The sequence below is a fragment of the Anabrus simplex genome, chromosome 2 (genome assembly GCF_040414725.1).
Source record: "Anabrus simplex isolate iqAnaSimp1 chromosome 2, ASM4041472v1, whole genome shotgun sequence".
Classification (NCBI taxonomy): Eukaryota; Metazoa; Arthropoda; class Insecta; order Orthoptera; family Tettigoniidae; genus Anabrus; species Anabrus simplex.
In genome coordinates this window covers 684,928,008-684,947,862 of record NC_090266.1, presented here as the reverse complement: position 1 = coordinate 684,947,862, position 19,855 = coordinate 684,928,008, and the positions used below count along the sequence as shown (strand labels likewise).

At 41.2% G+C, this 19,855-nt stretch overlaps 1 protein-coding gene across 9 annotated transcripts in view; it reads left to right on the top strand.

Moving 5' to 3' along the window:
- LOC136864371 (uncharacterized) overlaps nt 1-19,855 on the top strand; it is a 366,118-nt gene that overhangs the window by 190,139 nt on the left and 156,124 nt on the right. For 5 of the 9 annotated variants that reach the window (XR_011017770.1, XM_067141278.2, XM_067141279.2 and 2 more), the window contains one exon: nt 13,810-13,934. The exons of 2 other annotated variants lie outside the window; for them this stretch is intronic. Coding sequence is in view for 4 of the 7 variants with exons in the window: in XM_067141278.2 (XP_066997379.2) it covers nt 13,810-13,934 (125 nt within the window). In the remaining 3 variants the exon portion in view is untranslated. The remainder of the gene's footprint in view (nt 1-13,809; nt 13,935-19,855) is intronic. 2 more of the 9 variants (XM_067141281.2, XM_067141285.2) reach the window with 1 other exon arrangement.

Here is a 19,855-nt window from a genome sequence, read left to right as displayed (position 1 = left end):
GGACATAAAGAAATTAAACTTTGAGGATACATTTATATTACAATGTAGGTGCTCGCTAAGGGAGGATTTTTGGATATTCCGTCGCTGAGGGGGTGAAGAAGGGGTGAAATTTTGAAATGAGTGTATCTATATCTCAAAAATTTGAAAGTTTACAGATCTAAAAATTGGTATTTAGAATCTCCTCTAATAATAACGAAATACGTATTTTTTCGTGTTCGGAAAATCCCAATAGGAGGGGTGAAAAAGGGTGAAAAACGGGTTTAATGCCTTTAATGAGGATACTTATATCTCAGAAACTGAAGACATTACAAACCTGAAAATTTGTATTTGGGATCTTCTTTAAAAATAAAGAAACACGTATTTTTTGTTTTTGGAAAATCCAATCAATGGGGGGGGGGTGAAAAGGGGAGTGAATTTAAAAAAAAAGAGTGTATCTATATCTCAAAACTTTAAATGTTTACAGATGTAAAAATTGGAATTTAGATTTTCCTTTAAAAATAAAGAACATGTATTTTTTGTTTTCGGAAAATCCCAATAGGAGGGATGAAAAAGGGTGAAAAATAGTTGAATGCCCTTAATGAGGCTACTTATATTTCAGAAACTGAAGATATTACAGACCTAAAAGTTGGTATTTGAGATTTTTAAAAATAAAGGAACCCGTATTTTTTTGTTTTTTAAGAAGCCAAATAATGGGGGTGGGGTGGAAAGGGGGGGTGGAATTTTTAAATGAGTATATCTATATCTCAAAACTTCAAAAGTGTACAGATGTAAAAATTGGTATTTTGAATCTCCATTAAAAATAAAGAAAAGTGTATCTTCTGTTTTCGGAAAATCCCAATCGTAGGGGCGAAAAAGGGGGTTGAATGCCTTAAATGAGGATACTTATATCTCAGAAACTGAAGATATTACAGACCTGAAAATTGGTATTTGGGATCTCCTTTAGAAATAAAGAAACACGTATTTTTTTTGGAAAATCCATATAGTGAGGGGTGAAAAGGGGGGATAAATTTTTAAAATGAATGTATCTATTTCTCAAAACTTTAAAAGTTCACATATGATAAAATTGATATTTAGAATCTCCATTACAAACGAAGAAGAAGCACGTACTTTTTGTTTTCTGAAAATTCCAATAGGTGGGGTGAAAAAGGTGTTGAATGCCTTAAATGAGGATACTTATATCTCTGAAACTGAAGATATTACATAGGTGAAAATGGGTATCTGGGATCTCCTTTAAAAATAAAGAAACACAATTTTTTTGTTTCTGGAAAATTCATCTTATGGGAGTTAAACAGGAGTGATAAATTGGGGTGAATTTTTGGAAAGACTATATCCACAGTATATCATAGGAACGCGAAATGTTACGGACGTAAACATTGGTATTTGGACTCTAATATAAAAGTAAAGAAACAAAGGTGATTTGTTTTTGGAAACTCCACTTAAGGGGAACTAGAAAGTGGGTGAAATTTTAAAATAAGAATTTCTACAGTATACCTCAAAAACTTAACACGTTACAGAAGTGAAAAATGGTATTTTTAACTCTATTAAAAATAAAGAAACGTGTACTTTGTGTTTTCGGAGAAGCCACTTTGGGGGGGGGGGTTAAAGTGACTGAAAATGAGGTTGTACTCTTTTGATTTTGATACTGATATCTCAAAAACCGAAGATGTTACAGACGTGAAATTTGGTATTTGGAATATGCTTTAAAAGTAAAGAAACACGTATTCTCTGAAAATCCAATGAAGGGTGGTGAAAGAATTGAAAAATTAATTGAATTAATTGTATGAGAATACGTACCGGTACATCTAATATAAACGAAAGTTGTTGCAGACTTGAAAATTGGTATTTGGATATCCTTTAATAATAAAGAAAAACGCGTTTTGGGGGTGAGAATCATCTTGGAGGGAGGAAGTGAAAAGGAGTTGAATTCCTTTTATGAGGACACAAATCTCAAAAACTGAAGATGCTAGAGTCGTGATAATTGGTATTTAGAAGATCCTTTACTATTAAAGAAACAATAATTTTATGCCGGAGAATTCACTTGGGGGGGGGGGGGGGAGTGTGAAAGGGGGTGAAAACAGAGTGAATTATTTTCATGGGGATACTTATATCTAAAAACTAAAGGTAACAGATGTGAACATCTCTTTAACCATAAAAAATACGCTTTCTTTTTTTGGGCTGGGGGTGTAAATCAACTTAACGGCGGTGGGGTGAATAAGGAATTGAGACCAATTGATTTTACTGTTCATAATATACTTATTAGGATCCTCCGTGGCTCAGGCGATAGCGCGCTGGCCTCTCACCTCTAGGTTCCGTGGTTCAAATTCCGGTCACTCCATGTGATGTTTGTGCTGGACAAAGCGGAGGAGGGAAAGATTTTTCTTCGGGTACTCCGGATTGCACTGTCATAATTCATTCCAGCAACACTCTCCAATATCATTTCATTTCATTTGTCATTTATTAATCACTGCCCCAGAAGAGTGTGACAGGCTTCAGCAGCCGGCAAAATTCCTATCTTCGCCGCTAGATAGGGGCTTCCTTCATTCCATTCCTGACCCGGTCGAATGACTGGAAACAGGCTGTGGATTTTCAATGTACTTATTCTGATCATAAACCGATCATTTTTAATCTTTCCTGGGTTCGTTTTCAAGAGCCACCTTTTCCTTTGGAGAACGTTCTTAGATTACAGTAGATTCTCCTGGCATAAAAATAAAAAATTAAACACATTTGAAATAAATGATAGGAATGATATTGACCGCGCAATTCTTCACCTCGATAATAAGGTCAATAATGCACGGAAGTATATCATTCGTATCGCCAGAAATCCGGCGCACTTGCCTACGCGCGACAATGTCGCTGGTCACATTGTCAGCAATGAAAATGGCAGCAGATAATTTACCGCCAAGTAGCGGTCTTGCATCTTGCTGTGGGGTCCAGAACATCAATAATAATAATAATAATAATAATAATAATAATAATAATGTTCTGGACCGTCGTCAAAATGTGCGGACTGCGCTGGAAACGGGTTCTGGTCGGGTAATGACTATGAATGCAGTCCGGCCGTGGGTTCAGTATTGCCAAGCCATCCAAGACGAAACCACGCTGGATCTCCTCAAGGATTTGATCCATATTTAAAATGCTTATAAGAAAAGATGGCAAAGTTTTAGGGACCCAACTGACCGGGTGGAATACCTGGACCTAGCCCGTGAAGTCCGAAATCGATTGCTTCAAAGAAAGATTGAAAAATGGGAGGAAATTTACCGTAATCTTTCAGGAGACAATTCAGATCGCGAATTATGGAGGATTCTCTCAGAAAACGACTCAGATCGTGCATTTCGGCAGATTACATATAAAACGTTAAGCATTCAATTATAAATTTCAGTATAATACCGTAGCGAAGCACGAGTATCTTGCTAGTCTATATAAAAATAACTTGTCCTGACTGACTGACTGACTGAAACACGTATTCTCGGAAAATCCAATGAAGGGTGGTGAAAGAATTAAAAATTAATTGAATTAATTCTATGAGGATACGTACAGCTAATATAAACTAAAGTTGTTATAGACGTGAACACTGGTATTTGGAATCTCCTTTAAACATAAGAAAACACGCCTTCGTTTTTTTGTTGATGGCGGGGGGGGGGGGTTAAATCAACTGATCGGCGGTGGGAAGAAAAAGGAGTTGGGACCAATTGATTTTACTGTTCATAATGTACTTATTCTGATCATAAACTGATCATTTTTAACCTTTCCTGGGTTCGTTTTCAAGGACCATCTTTTCATTTGGAGAACATAAAGTTAGATTACAGTAGATTGCCCTGGCATATAAATAAAAATTTAAACACATTTGAAATAAACGATAGGATTTTTTTGCCATTTGCTTTACGTCGGACCGACACAGATATGCCTTATGACGACGATGGAACAGGAAAGGGATAGGAATGGGAAGGAAGCGTCCGTGGCCTTAATTAATGTTCAGCCCCATCATTTGGCTGGTGTGAAAATGGGAAACCACGGAAAACCATCTTCAGGGCTGCCTACAATGGCGTTCGAACCCATTATCTCCTGAATACTGGATACTGGCCGCACTTAAGCGACTGCAGCTATCGAGATCGGTATAAACGATAAGAATGATATTGACCGTGCAATTGTTCACCTCTATAATAAGGTCAATAATGCACGGAAGTATATCATTCGTGTCGCCAGAAATCTCGTGCACTTGCCTATGCGCGACGATGGTGCTGGTCACATTGTCAGCAATGACAATGGCTGCAGATGTTATTTACCGCCAAGTAGCGGTCTTGCATTTTGCTGTGTGTTCCAGACCATCAATAATAATAATAATAATAATAATAATAATAATAATAATAATAATAATAATAATAATAATAATCATGTTCAGGACCGTTGTCAAAATGTGCGGAAATGGGTCCTGGTCGGGTAATGACTAGGATTGCAGTCCGGCCGCGGGTTCAGTACCGCCAAGGCACCCAAGAAGACACCACGCCGGATCTCCCCAAGGATTTGATCCATATTAAAAATGCTTATAGGGAAAGATGGCAATGATTAAGGGACCCAACTGACCGGGTGGAATACCTGGACCTAGCCCGGGAAGTACGAAATCGATTGCTCGAAAGAAAGATTGAAAAATGGGAGGAACTTTGCCGTAATCTCTCAGAGAACGACTCAGATCACGAATTTTGGCGGATTATATTTAAAACGTTAAGCATTCAATTATAAATGTCATTATAATACCGTAACGAAGCACGGGTATCTTGCTAGTTGTAATATAGAAGAATATATCTTAGTCTTGGGTTTCGGCATGTATACAGTTTTTTCGAGCAATTCATTGATGGCACGTGTAGACTATGTGTTCCGATAGCCGCAGAAAAACATTTAGGTTGCCCAGCATGAACACAGAGTTAAGCGCGAATGGTTGTCTGTGGTGGTGGTATATAGTGAATTTTCGTAGTGTTCCTCTTGGATTATAGGTGAAGGTTTCGCGAGTTCTGTGGCATTCTTCATGAATATAGGGTGTGTTATACGTCGTGACAAATATTTTCCCTCGTTTGTCGTTGATGCACGTACACTCAGTATGCGAGTGAAACTATAAAACTTCAAAGACGGTAAAATACTAGTTAAATTTTGATGATTAGTATATATTAGGCTTTTTAAGTAAAAAACAAACAGTTAGTCCCAGTATATTTTTGTGCAAAACCATGACTGTACTATCACGGAGCGTCAACGGATGAAACTGTAAGTACATTGTTTAAAATCTGCTATAGATTAAGTTATGATGGTGTCGTCACTGCCGTGGATATCAATTTGGAAGTATGTGCGAGCGTGTGGTTGAAAATATTCTTGAAAGATCATTTTCAGGTAGACCTTTCCACAAAAAATGCAGCCTTATAAAGTGGTAATGTTGACTTTAGAGAGTGTAGTGGGGCTACGATTGTTTATATTTTTAAAACTTTCTTGCAGCTGGGGTAATGAATATGTTCACCGCACGCCACTGATCACATGAATGATTGGTGGTCTGGCATGTGAACTACTGACTTAAGATTTAGTATTGGGAGAGGGGTATTCGAACCCCACTGTTGGCAGCCCTGAAAATGGTTTTCCGTGGTTACCCATTTTCATGCCAGGCAAATGCCGGGGCTGTACCTTAAATAAGGCCACGGCCGCTTCCTTCCCACTCCTAGCCCTTTCCTATCCCATCGTCGCCACAAGACCTATCTGTGTCGGTGCGACGTAAAACAATTGTAAAGTAATAATAATAATAATAATAATAATAATAATAATAATAATAATAATAATAATAATAATAATAATAATAATAATAATAATGTTGTTGTTGTTGTTGTTTGAATCATCAGTCAAGAGACAGGTTTGTGCTCTCCATGCCAGCCTATCCTGTGTTAATTTTTTAATAGTTTATCCATCTCCCTTTTCAGATTCTCTAACCTACCACAATGATTACGACTTCTAACATTCCACGCTCCAATTCGCAGATTGTCAGTATCCATCTTCCTGATGATCACCCCTTCTCGTGTAGTCCACACTCAGAGATCCGAATAGGGGACTATTTTACCTCCGGAATAGTTTACCCGGGAGGAAGCCATCATCAGTACATCATTCATACAGAGAGAGCTGCATGTCCTCGGGAGTTAGTTACGGCTGTGGACTCCCGTTGCTTTCAGCCGCGTAGAAGTATCAACGCAGCCATGTTGGGTATTATTACAAGGCCATATCAGTCAATCATCTAGACTGCCGCCCTCGCAGCTTCCGAAAGGCTGCTACCCCCTTTTCGATGAACCATTCGTTAGTCTGGTCACTCGACAGACTACCCATCCAGTATGGTTGCACCTGCGGCTCAACTATCTGCTTCATTGGGACACGCAAGCCTCCCCACCGCGGCATGGTCACATGGTTCGCAGGGGATAATAATAATAATAATAATAATAATAATAATAATAATAATAATAATAATAATAATAATAATAATAATAATACGGTGTACCTACATTAGAAAATGTACTTGCTTGGGTTTTCAACAAAATAACGAACAACATTCTGTATTATGTCCTCCTTCTCACGTACTTGATGGTCACACAGGAAATGTTCTGCCAGTTCGTAACCTCATCATGGTACGCTTAAAAATATATTCTGAAGGTTACCGACGCAAAGGGAACAGTCTGCCAGTTGCAGCAGCGTTTTGACTCGTTTCACCGTACAGCAGAACAATGCTAGTGATGTGCGCGAATCACGTCTGGAATCACGAGAATCGGTTCCTACTACTCCGAGGTCGCACTCAATGATGCATGCGAGGAATCGGTTCCACGATGACGTCACCAGAGTGAGCTAGGCACACTCACTAGACTGAGTCGTCCGTATATAAGTGGGGCAAATTCGAACGTGCAATATTTACTATACCTTTTGTATACAGTATAGTGTGATATAACACCCATTTACATTAAATGTCTTTGGAACCACATTTCTAATAAGTACACAACTCGTTTGGTAGCGTACTGGTACCTGTCTTCCATTACATTTAATTTGCAATAAACATTTCGTACTACTACTAAATATTACTATGAGAAACTGTTAGAATTACTATTTTTGTTTTCATCACTGCTTAACACTAGTTACGGTTGTCTCTTTAGTAGAGTTGTATTTTGGTGAAATAGTAGTATTATACTGTACCGTACCCAGGGGTAGAAACCCTCTACGACGATGCCTCCATTTCCTCACTTAACATTCGACTAAGCTCAATTTGGAACAGAGTGGGTTAGGTTGTCGCGGGTAGTCTAAAAGTCGAAGTTTATAAACTTATCCTTTAAGTATCATGACAGGAATAATGGAGGTTTATATTCGAATGAAAAATACTGACATGGGGTAAGATAGGTTTATTGCACAAAGTAATCCGGACCATTCTAATATCCACAAAGTAAAAATCAAATTAAAAAGGCCTCAGACCGGCATCGAAAAGACATTAAATCCAACAAATTATCATGATAAAATATAAAACAAACAATCATTGTCAACGTAAAACAAAATCAAATATGAAAATGTAAATTCAAATTACAGAATATAATTACAGAAAAGTTTCATTACGAATCAACGTCATAGTCCAAAGTTCCTGTTTACATGGAGTAACATCGTCGTATGATCACAATTTAACGGATTTATTTAATTTGGGAGCATTGCCTCGATAAGTGCATCTACACGTGATCTAATTCCATAAGTAGTGGGACATGACGTTATGAAATACGGTTAAATACTAGTGGCATTTCCCTACTCTATATTTACAACAATCATAACGGGCTAAAATAATCAAAGTATTTACACTGGATCAGGTGGGTGAAAAACTTACATGCTACACTGACTCGACTTGTGAAACGCGGTTCACCAAAGATCTAGTCGGAACTAGCATAAACTTAATCATCAACTCAGCACTCGGGCTGTTTCCCATTAACAACAAGACATCAAACCAAAATCACGATGAATCACACAAATACACAATCCTGTAAAAGAAACAAACAACACAATTCAGTATACACCAGGAAAGCAACGGGCAACACTCCCGTTCATCTTACTGCTTCGGAGCGCAGGCTAGATTTCCTGCTTAGCAATCAGCTGTAAAGAATATTGAAACACAAGACTACTCTCGGAACTTGGTCACTGTTTTGACAGGGTTACAGCATGGAAGCTACTCTTCGCTTCACAACTAGTCTATAATTCTGGCTGATAAACTGACCTTCATAGCGAGCTAATATTTCAACAACCGCTCGAAACTCGCACTCAGATGTACACATTGCCGGCATGCTAGCGTATTCCTAAACACATATGTAATAATCTTTTGGCCTGACATTTCCTTCACGGCATCTCTAATTCTCAATAATAATTCTCCATAACAAAATCATAGGCCGATTCTCACTTCACATATTTCTCATAATATTTCCAGGCATGCATACTGCCCGCATCATTGACCTCACATATATTTCAGCATGCATTAAATTCACATATATATCTTGTATTTTCATCAGCCCTTTCATTATAAATCAGGGTTCGATTCCCTGCCTAGCCATTGTCTAAAACAGTTTCCAATCCATTTTAAAAGAACCTATTATAATTCAACGGCGTATATGCAGTTCCACACGTATTACAGCACCAGAAATTCATGCATGCAAGCAGCCTATCTGTTGCTAACTCTCTATATAAATTAAATAAAAATGTAGTCTCGACGCTGCGAGTGTGTGACTCTGAATGTTGACGATTTCAGGTATCTAATCCATCTAACTATATAAAAAACACAGTAATAACCTTAACTAAATAACATGCGTAATTCACACAAATAAAAATCAAAATAAAACCTGTCATCTCCCTCGGTTTCCCAACTAGCTAATTATAAAGTAATAAAATGAAAAAGAAAACACGCAACCCAGTCCTGTTCATATTTACAATAACACACATATACAACGAACTCATGCCATCTACTGAAATTAAAACTAAAGAAAATCCCTATCTAAACCTCACTAGTATTTAGCGTATTTCACAAAGCATGCCACTTAAAGTATCAATGCGACTTATCTTGGCAACTCCCAGGACATCTCTAGCGTGTTACATCCTCGCTGACATGAAGCGTTACTCCAAGGCTAGCACACTTTTCGCACGAGGATCCAATCTTCTCTCTTCAATGGATGGTGCCGTCTTCTTGAAGTTGGTTCCTGTATAACAGCAACACATAAATTTCTGGTCAGTCTCTCTTCACCGCTCTTTGTGCACGTTGCACCGAAACAAACCCACTGTCGGCTGTAATGGCAAGCCAACGTGAATAAATTATCACAAACAACGTATTCACGATCAAAAAGTAACTATTAGGGGTTCAATCACTGTCTCTAGGAGCGGCCCGCGGATCGAATCGAACAGTCTCTCGCGAAACGCGACCGGCCCGATGGTAATGTACGGAAAAGTGCCTCTCGCTCGATTACCAGACTGCGGCGGAATTTACAATTTGTACCATTAATGCACGAATTTGTGCCATAGCGCACTTGGCTAATTATTACACACAGTTTAAACAACACTGTTCACAAGAAAAATTGCACTGTCTTAGGTCGGTACGACCGTACAAAGTTAAATTTCTGCCCACGTGGCAGCAACTAGGCGTCCCGCATACAATGAAGAATCACACTGATGTTCACTACTCAACTACACACAGCAAAAGAAGGACGCTCCACCATGTGATGCGCTTAAGTATCTTTGCAGACGCCGTTATGGCTAGGGGATTCCCCGAAGATTTAAATGCTCAGCCAATCAGAGTTATTGTTTCACACAATGTCTTTGTAATCCACTGAAATTAATATCAAATGCACTCATAATAAACAGATTACGGCTCAGACAACTTTTCTAATTTATTCCTGAATATTTTTGGTTCTCAGACCTGTGGAAAAGCCTCAAATAACACAACTGACCACTCTCTATTGCTGAACACACCACACGTAGAACAATGTTGGTCATCCTGAAGTTCCAACTCTGCGCTGTCCAGTATTCAAAGTAGCGACGCCCTTGCTTTCTAATTGGCTCAGCTCACCTCGTGGCTTAACGTTCCCTACACGTGCGGTCTATGCTGACTATGAATAAAATTGGAAACTTCTCAGTCACTGGAAAGTTTTGAGCAAGAGTCCCACGACATTCTGTCTCCTAGACTTCCGGTCTCAGCTATAACCTGCCACTCTTGTAATATCCAACTGCAGTCCTCGTTTATAACTTAATATGCCAAATGATGTGATTTAATATACCAAATGAACCGTCAGGACACGGCGCAATACAGTATTATGTCATAATCCCCGTACAAGTTTTGATTTATTGACAGTCCATACAATTTGATTGGCTTCAAACAGAGAATCATATATTCTGATCAAATTACAGTCGTATTTGAGTATAACTCGAGGGTATTATAATGAGAGCAGACATAGCTTGTAGAGTGACCTGGTTATAAACCATAACGAACTCACAATACAGAACACATTCGTGCTGCACGTGTTTACGTATCTGCATCATAGATGGCGCTACTAGTTCCTCGTAATCGATTCCGGAATCGGGTACTCGATTCCCCAGACATATGCAATAGACTCTTCGCGATTCCAGTCGCAACCCATCACTACTGTTAGTGTACGGCTCCATGGTTAAATGATTAGCGTTCTGGCCTTTAGTCCAGAGGGTCCCGGTTTCGATTCCCGCTCGGATCGGAGATTTTAACCTTAAATGGTTAATTCCCTGGACTCGGGGACTGGGTTTTGTGCTGTCCCCAATATCCCTGCAACACCACGCATAACACTAACCTCCACCACAATAACACGCAGTTATTAGACATGGCAGATGCCGCCCACCCTCATCGGAGGGCCTGCCTTACAAGGGCTGCACTCGGCTAGAAATAGCCACACGAAATTTAAAAAAAAACTAATGTTAGTGTATTCCTCGTTAGTAAATGCACCAGCAACACCAGCCATGTCAGCATCAACTTAGGGTCTACTGACAACTGTACGTTGTAGCTGTGCACAACAAAAGTGAAACGGAACAATCTGAACGAGTTCAGAACACTTGTATTTCAAGCTTCGACGACTAGAAGGACATCGGCCATGAATCCCAATCTCAACTCGTTACGCTTTTGAATTCGGGAACTGTTCAACGTGGTCTGCACGGCTCTATTCATTACGGCTTTGATGTTGCTCCTTGAATGTAGAAAACAGTTCGTGTCCTCTTCTGTTTGAATGGTTGTCTGTATTTACTTACATGCCGGCATTGACGGGCCACCTGGTATAACGAGTTTAATCTCCGAGAAGTCTACTTAAAGCAGTTAAAAGGAGCTCCCTAACAAGTTTACTTACCTAGATATCCGCTTAAGCTAGGTAAATGGAGCTTTGTAACAGGTTCAATATTCAGTATTTGGAGATGTGGACCTGAGATAAGTGACAGAAGGCTTTCTGATATTCGACGTGACCGATCTTAATAAAAAGGGCTCCTTTTTACAATTTGCTTTACGTCACACTGATACAGATATGTTTTAAGGCGACGATGGAATAGGAAAGAGCTAGGAGTGAGAAGGTAGCGGCCGTAGCCTTAATTAGTTACAGCCCCAGCATTTGTCTGGTGTGAAGATGAGAAACCCCAGAAAAGCATCTTAAAGGCTGCCGACAGTGGGGTTCGAACCCACTGTCTCCCGAATGGAAGCTCACAGCTGCGCAACCCTAACCTCACGGCCATCTCGGTCAAAAAAAGAAAATTTCCTTGTATGTTCGGTATTCGCTTGTGTGTGTTAAAGTTTGCATGTCCAGCTCCATGGCTGAATGACTAGTGTGGCTTTCGGTTCAGAGTGGTCGATTCCCGGCAGAGTCGGGTGTTTTAACCGCATCTGATGAATTCCTCTAGCTCGGGGCTGGGTGTCTGTGTTCGTCTCGACACACATCTTAATTTACACTGCCTGACGAAGTAATTGAAGCACGCAGAAAAATGGTCCGGTGTCAATGTAACTTGGTACACGTACACACCATCGGTGGGTATGTAAATGATTACAGTTGCAATTCTCTGTGACAGGTTGAATGGCCACCGGAGTGCATTAGTGTTGTTCCTGTTTAGTGCTGTTACCAGGCCTGGTAGGGTATATAAGGGGCATACACAGCGTCAGATGTTGAGTGATCACTTTGAAGGATACGGAGATGCCGCGTACTCGTGTGAGACAGCGTTATGGGCACCTGACAGAGTTTAAAAGGGGCCTCATTTTGGGTCTCCATTTGGCCAGCTGGTCGAATCATGCACTATCCAGATTTGTGGGTATTCGGATATGACAGTGGTTCGATGTTAGACTGCATGGGAACGTGAGAACAAGCAAGCTCGTCGTCAAGGTTCCGGTTGCCCGCGTCTGACCACCACAAGGGAGGGTCGCCGTACCGTGCGCCAAGCACATCGTAACCCTTTCACATCTGCGCCTACCATCCGAAAACATGTAATGGACTCCCTGCAACATTCTGTTTCATCCCGAACCATTGGTCGGAGACCAGCAGCAGCCGGACTAGGATATTACCGTCCTATGCGTAGGCTGCCGTTAACACCACAACATGAACGGCTGCGTTTGGAGAGGTGACGTGACCGGGAAGCGTGGACTGCTCAGAATGGTGTCGCATTGTGTTCATCGATGAATCGATGTTCTGCTCTACCCTGTATAACCATCGTCTGCGAGTATGGCGGCGAGCTGGGGAGAGGTCGTATTCTTCCAATGTTTTGGAGAAGCACAGCGGTGTTACTCCTGGCGTCATGGTGTGGGAACCATCGGGCACGACTTCAGGTCACGGCTGGTAGTGATTGAGGGAACTTTGACGGCACAGCGGTACGTCACAAACAACCTGCGTCCTCATGTGTTATCTCTCATGCGACCATTTTTCAACACGGCCATACTCGTTCACACACGATGCATGTCTCTATGAACCGTCTGCGTGATGTTGAGGTACTTCCATGGTCATCAAGTTCCCCAGATCTCTCCCCAATAGGACATCAACTCCGTTTAAATGCCGGTATCCAGAATATCAAGGACCAGTTACATCATCTTGCCTCAGGAGAGGATACAACGGCTTTATGACATCCTTCCCAACCGAATCAGTGCACGCATCCAGGCCAGAGAGGGTGAAACGTCATACTGATAAGTGGACTCGTACTGCCAAGTTCTTTGTGTACTTGACTCGATTTTGTAATTACTGAAATAACATCACTTACCCTCTCAATACTTGAAGTTTAATTTTGTTTCCTCATCCCCTTCTGGGTGCTTCAAGTTTTTTTGGTCAGGCTGTGTACATGTCCACTACTAACCACCATAGAAACACGCAGTAGTGAATACATTCGGGCTTAATCGGCATATAGTGCCGGCCCCAAGTACTTGAGAAAAGGCCGGACAGAAGAAGAAGAGTGAAATTCTACACATTTCTTCTGAAAGAAATTAAATCGCCCCCTGAAAGATTGTCCACAGACTTAAACCTCGATGTCAGTTGAAGCTTTCATGCTATAGGCTTTGGGAGTGTTTCAACCCAAATAAGAACCGTGTATGATTTTTGTCCAAAGCAATTGACAGGCTGACAAGAACATGAAGATTCATTAATTTGGGTGGCTCACATGTCACATGGTTTTACGAAATAACTTCTATACACTGTATTTGTTGTCATTACCATTATATAGAACATTTCTATGAAAGGAATAATAATATATTAACTATTAAGCGATATCGATTTTCAGACATAAGAAACAACAGCTTCTGAATTATTTCAGGGCAGAATGACATCAAAAAATTACGGCGAGAGAATGAGCAGTTACGGAGAGAGATCTGGGGCTTACGAGAAGAGTATGATCGCCTGGAAGGTCTTCTTAACCAACTGCAAGGTGCCGCCACAGCGGTAAGTGCATTTCTCTTACATTTTACTATTGAGTTTCGTCTACAGTAGTAGCGTGTAGCGTAAACTGACAAAAATCTTGATTTTGTCATCATTATAACAGCTGGCAACATGAACCGAGATGTGAGAAGTGTCTTGCGTATTAACAACACTATTACACAGAGTGGTCCGAAACTGCGAATCGGGTACATGAGTGGTAGAGGTTTGGTCACACTGATAAATAATTTGAAAGAAATATTGGATATCTCGCGCCGTTGTCATATCAGCTGCTGAAGTTAGAAAATCAATCAATCAATCAATACTGATCTGCATTTAGGGCAGTTGCCCAGGTGGCAGATTCCCTATCTGTTGCTTTCCTAGCCTTTTCCGAAATGATTTCAAAGAAATTGGAAATTCATTGAACATCTCCCTTGGTAAGTTATTCCAATCCCTAACTCCCCTTCCTATAAATGAATATTTGACCAAGTTTGTCCTCTTGAATTCCAACTTTATCTTCATATTGTGATCTTTCCTACTTTTATAGACGCCATTCAAACTTATTCGTCTACTAATGTCATTCCACGCCATCTCTCCGCTGACAGCTCGGAACATACCACTTAGTCGAGCAGCTCTTCTTCTTTCTCTCAGTTCTTCCCAACCCAAACATTGCAACATTTTTGTAACGCTACTCTTTTGTCGGAAATCACCCAGAACAAATCGAGCTGCTTTTCTTTGGATTTTTTACAGTTCTTGAATCAGGTAATCCTGGTGAGGGTCCCATACACTGGAACCATACTCTAGTTGGGGTCTTACCAGAGACTTATATGCACTCTCCTTTACATCCTTACTACAACCCCTAAACACCCTCATAACCATGTGCAGAGATCGGTACCCTTTATTTACAATCCCATTTATGTGATTACCCCAGTGAAGATCTTTCCTTATATTAACACCTAGATACTTACAATGATCCCCAAAAGGAACTTTCACCCCATCAACGCAGTAATTAAAACTGAGAGGACTTTTCCTATTTGTAAAACTCACAACCTGACTTTTAGCCCCGTTTATCAACATACCATTGCCTGCTGTCCATCTCACAATATTTTCGAGGTCACGTTGCAGTTGCTCACAATCTTGTAACTTATCGCTTCGCGGGCGAATTCAAATGGGCTTCGCGAGGCTCAATCTGTATGGGGCTTAAACCGACTTAAGAGCCACGCTGAGAAATCAGCATCAGATACACCGTGGGTTTCAGGCGGTGTTATCGCAGCGTGCTTGCCTCTCATCTCGCAGGTCCGTGTTGAAATCTCTCCTCTGGCTCAGTCATTTTTCTTTACCGAGCTCGATAGCTGCAGTCGCTTAAGTGCGGTCAGTATCCAGTATTCGGGAGATAGTGGGTTCGAACCCCACTGTCGGCAGCCCTGAAGATGGTTTTCCGTGGTTTCCCATTTTCACACCAGGCAAATGCTGGGGCTGTACCTTAATTAAGGCCACGGCCGCTTCCTCCCCAGTCCCAGCCCTTTCCTGTCCCATCGTCGCCATAAGACCTGTCTGTGTCGATGCGACGTAAAGCCAATAGAAAAAAAGCATTTTTCTTCGATTAGTGCTCTCAAGCCGGTTTTAAGCCACGTGCTGATTTAGCAACACACCGCCCCGCAAAACCTATTCAAATTCTCCCGCGAAGTGGTCTGATTGGCTAACTTTAGCAACTGATAAAATAACAACAGTGCGGGATATCGAATTACTTTTCAAATAAATAAATAAATAAATAAATAAATAAATAAATAAATAAATAAATAAATAAATAAATAAATAAATAAATAATCGTATGGCCTCAGCTACCGTGTGCAGACATTTCAATTTGACGCCATCTGGCTGTCTGCTCGTCAATTTCGACGTCCCGTTTTACTCTAGGCCTACTAGATGTCAGACCGAGTAAACCGAATCTCTCTTGGGCGGCTATGACTGAGATTTAATGAATTTTGTCGGGTAAACACCAAATGTGTCACCAGTAATCTTTTACATGCCGACATCGTACGACATGGAGTGTCGAATGGACTTTTTTCCGCCCTTCAAATATCCGACTACCTCTGCCGTGTTTGAACCCGCTATCTTGGGATCCGGAGGCCGACATTCTACCACTGATCAAAATAATTTATCAGTATGACGAGCCATCTAGAACTCCCACATGGTTTCCGACCACCTTGTACAAAACATGACGGTCCCTGCGCCCTGATGAGTAAACGAGTTCTAAGTGATCGTTGTTTGGTGTGGAGAGGTTGCCAAACCACTTTCTTCCGCATTCTCTTACCCTTTCTTCGTGTCGAGAGCAGTAGAGGATTTGGCAACTCCGGCTACAGTAGACGCAACAAATTCTGGTGAGTACAGTATTGATGTGAGATGAGGTCGTCGTGCTTTGTCCCCAAGTATACGAAGTTAACTATGCATACTGGGTGGATATATTTAAATTTTCCATACGTAACTGTTTCTGTGTTGAAAAACAGCAGTTGTATGAAGATGGAAGCCTAACCGAAACATTGCCAATGACATGTGGACATGTGGAAGGGGCATAAGCAAGTCCAACGAAGCACTTTTAATGATTTGCCATACTATGCAATATGACTGGTTGTTATGGACATATCATCCATCAGACTACAAAGTGTGCTCGAACTTGTATCCACCACTATCGAGGACAGTCTGGATGTGTAGGAGAGCTTGCTGTATGGCTACGTGAGGTACCTCCATGGGTATGCCTGCTACCTCTCTTGATATGCTTCTCTTCAGATCAGCACATGTGTGAACATTCTCCTGATAAACCCTGCCTTTCAGGTACTGTGAAGCATGCAAATCTTGTAGTCCATAATCTGGACATTATTCGTACGGAATTTGGTACGGTTGTATGAAGCGTTTACTGCCTGAAGTGGCTTAAGTAGGGAAAGTTTATTTGTAACCACTCAAAACATTGAGTCACCTTTCTAGTAATGTTAACAACACTATCAAGCAGTTAACTATAGATATAATCTATCACATTTCCTGGCTATGTTAACACTACTATCAGAAAGTGCTCTTTTCTATCCCTAGAAATGTAATTAGGTATGTCACACTTTCAAGTTTGTCATTTTCGTGCTGTTGAGGCGACTATGTTCCGTTGCACTGGCTGGTGTAGTGGGGGAATATACAACTTCCAGTGAGTTGCATACCTTTGTTACTGAGCCATAACATGGCAGATGTATTATTCATATACCTACGAACTTGGACACTTGTAAACGATCGAGGGGGACATCTATATACACAGTTCAAAAAAATTAGGGGAACATGTTTGTAACGTCTGGTATGTGAACGTTAATTTGATAGATGGGGTTCCAATGGTCGTACGGCATCCTTGAGACCTTAGCTACTCAGGGTATGTCAAATCGAAGTTATACTCCATCTGTAGGCGTATCCATGCATTAAACTGTCAGGTGAACCCTCAAAACAAAGTTAATAGCGGTGCGTCCGTGTGCCGTTGCGAGGTACACAGACTACTGCAGTCATGTGAGCACGTTGTACGTCAACCAGCACATCCCATGAGACATTTTAATGAGGTTCAAGTCGCAAGGGCCGTCACTTTGATTCAGGAAGGATGGACTTTTAGTCGTGTTGCTATGGATCTCAATGTCTCTCAGTCAGTTATTCACCACTTGTGGAATCGCTACAATGAGACAGGCCAGTTCACAAGGAGGGTGGGACAAGGTCGTGGACGCATGACAACCCCACAGAATGACCGATATGACCATCTGTGCGTTGCGGGGTCGTTCAGCAACTGGCAGAGAACTGCAACAAGACCTCAGGAGGGTCACTGAAGTCACGGTGTCTGACCAGACAGTAAGGTACAGGTTAAGAGAAGTGTACTTACGACCCAGATATCCTGTTCGAGTGCCCCGTTTAACGCAGCAACATCGCGCAGCTCACCTTCTGTTTGCCCGTACCCACGTGAACTGGTAACTTCGCCAATGGAGACCTGTGTTGTTCACAGACGAATCCAGATTTCTCCTGACACAGCGTGATGGACGTCAACGTGTATGGAGACGCCGTGGTGGACGGTACATGCCAAATGTTGTCCAGGAAGGCGACATATTCGGACAAGGTTCTGTGATGGTGTGGGGGTGGCATCAGTATTGATATCCTTACGGATCTTGTAGTCGTCCGTCGTAATCTTACCACTGCGGGGCACATCGAGCAGATACTGCTACAGAATGTGTTGGTTGCTGCATACAGTGTAGGTCATGAATTCGTACTCATGCACAACAATGCCAGGGCTCATGTAGAGCGCATCACCAGAGCTGTCTTGCGAGAACTGGACATTGAAGAGGTGGAATGGCCAGCAGTGAGTCCCGACCTTAATCCCATCCAGCATGTGTGGGATAGCCTTGACAGAAGTGCTGGTGGGCGTCCTGTTCCACCGCAAACTCTCCAAGACCTCGAACAGGCTCTCATTGAAGAATGGGACCTGATGCCTCATACTGACACCATACTGAAGCTCTCCAACTGTGATACAAATTCACCCTGGAGGACTGTTATCACCTTGTTTTCGCCCCTATTTGGACATTTCCGTTTGTGTTCTGAAAATGAACGTGAATCCATCGATGTTCTTTTGTATACTTCAATGGTAAAGAATAAAGGTTTCGCTGGTAACAGTAGCGGCGATTAGGGGTGATGAGGGGGAGCAGTCGCCCCCCCCCCCCACACTTTTTGGGGAACATGTTACACTTTCATTTGCATTTTAGCCGACTGAATCTAGGAATTATAGGAATTATTTAAAAAAAGCAATTTGTACAAGCCCTGTTGTCTTATCCGCTAATTCTTTCCTTTATTTTCTTTAATTATTAACAAAATTATTAGCGGAAATACGAACAAAATGTCGTTCATCCCGGTTAACCGGTTTTTATAGCGCCACAGCAAGTGGTGGAGACTTCGCACGTGCTGTGAGGAAGGGTAGTAGGGGTATATATTTATTTTTACCAAGGTCAGGGACACTGAGGTACGTATTATTCACCGGCTTTCTGCGCTCATTTGTCAGTATGGCATTCTCTTTAGTGTCTCATAGTGTGTAGTCAAATACTAAATAATTTTAATTGCATTTTCACTCTGTAATTCTATTTAATTGTAATCAATGCGTAATTATGTTCCTCTGGTGAAAATTTTATTGTGTAGTATTGAATCAAATTCTTAAAAAAACTATTATTACCGCACCTAAATGGGTAAACTGTCAACCTTGACCTCTCTCTCGAAATTCGCTCCGAAAACATTAAAAACTTACCATTTTGTGGCTTGTTTCTTCAGTTTTAATGTACAACCCACCCCCACCCCCTTCCTCTATATCCCACAAACGCGGGTACTGTTTGTTCTCTGTATACTTTTTTGCCCCCGCATTTTTAACTCGCAATCGCCGCTACTGGCTGGTAATATACCTGGATGTGAGGTATTGTTTTGTGGAACATGGCATTCGTTCAAAAACATGTTCTCCTAAATTTTTGGAACTGTGTATTATTACAGAGATGAGTAGTGGCCCAGTAGATGTTAAATTTGTCGATACAGATCAGAACACTTGTCTGTAAAGAAAGAGGAAAAAGAATGAAGTAAAAATGTTGAACCGTTATAGTGAAACAAAAAGTCAGAGAAATGGATTGTTGGACGCGCTTGTGAATGGTTGGCTCTTGAGAGTGCTCTTGCATTATTGTAGTGATAAAGAAGGTAGAACCTATTGAAACTGTTTAATTGTGTGTGTGTGTGTGTGTGTGTGTGTGTGTGTGTGTGTGTGTGTGTGTGTGTGTGTGTGTGTGTGTGTGTGTGTGTGTGTGTGTGTGTGTGTGTGTGTGTGATCCATTTAATGCTATTTATATATTGGTGTTTTAGTGCTTGTTGGTAGAAATTGAGAGTAATGATATTTATTTGAATTTTATATC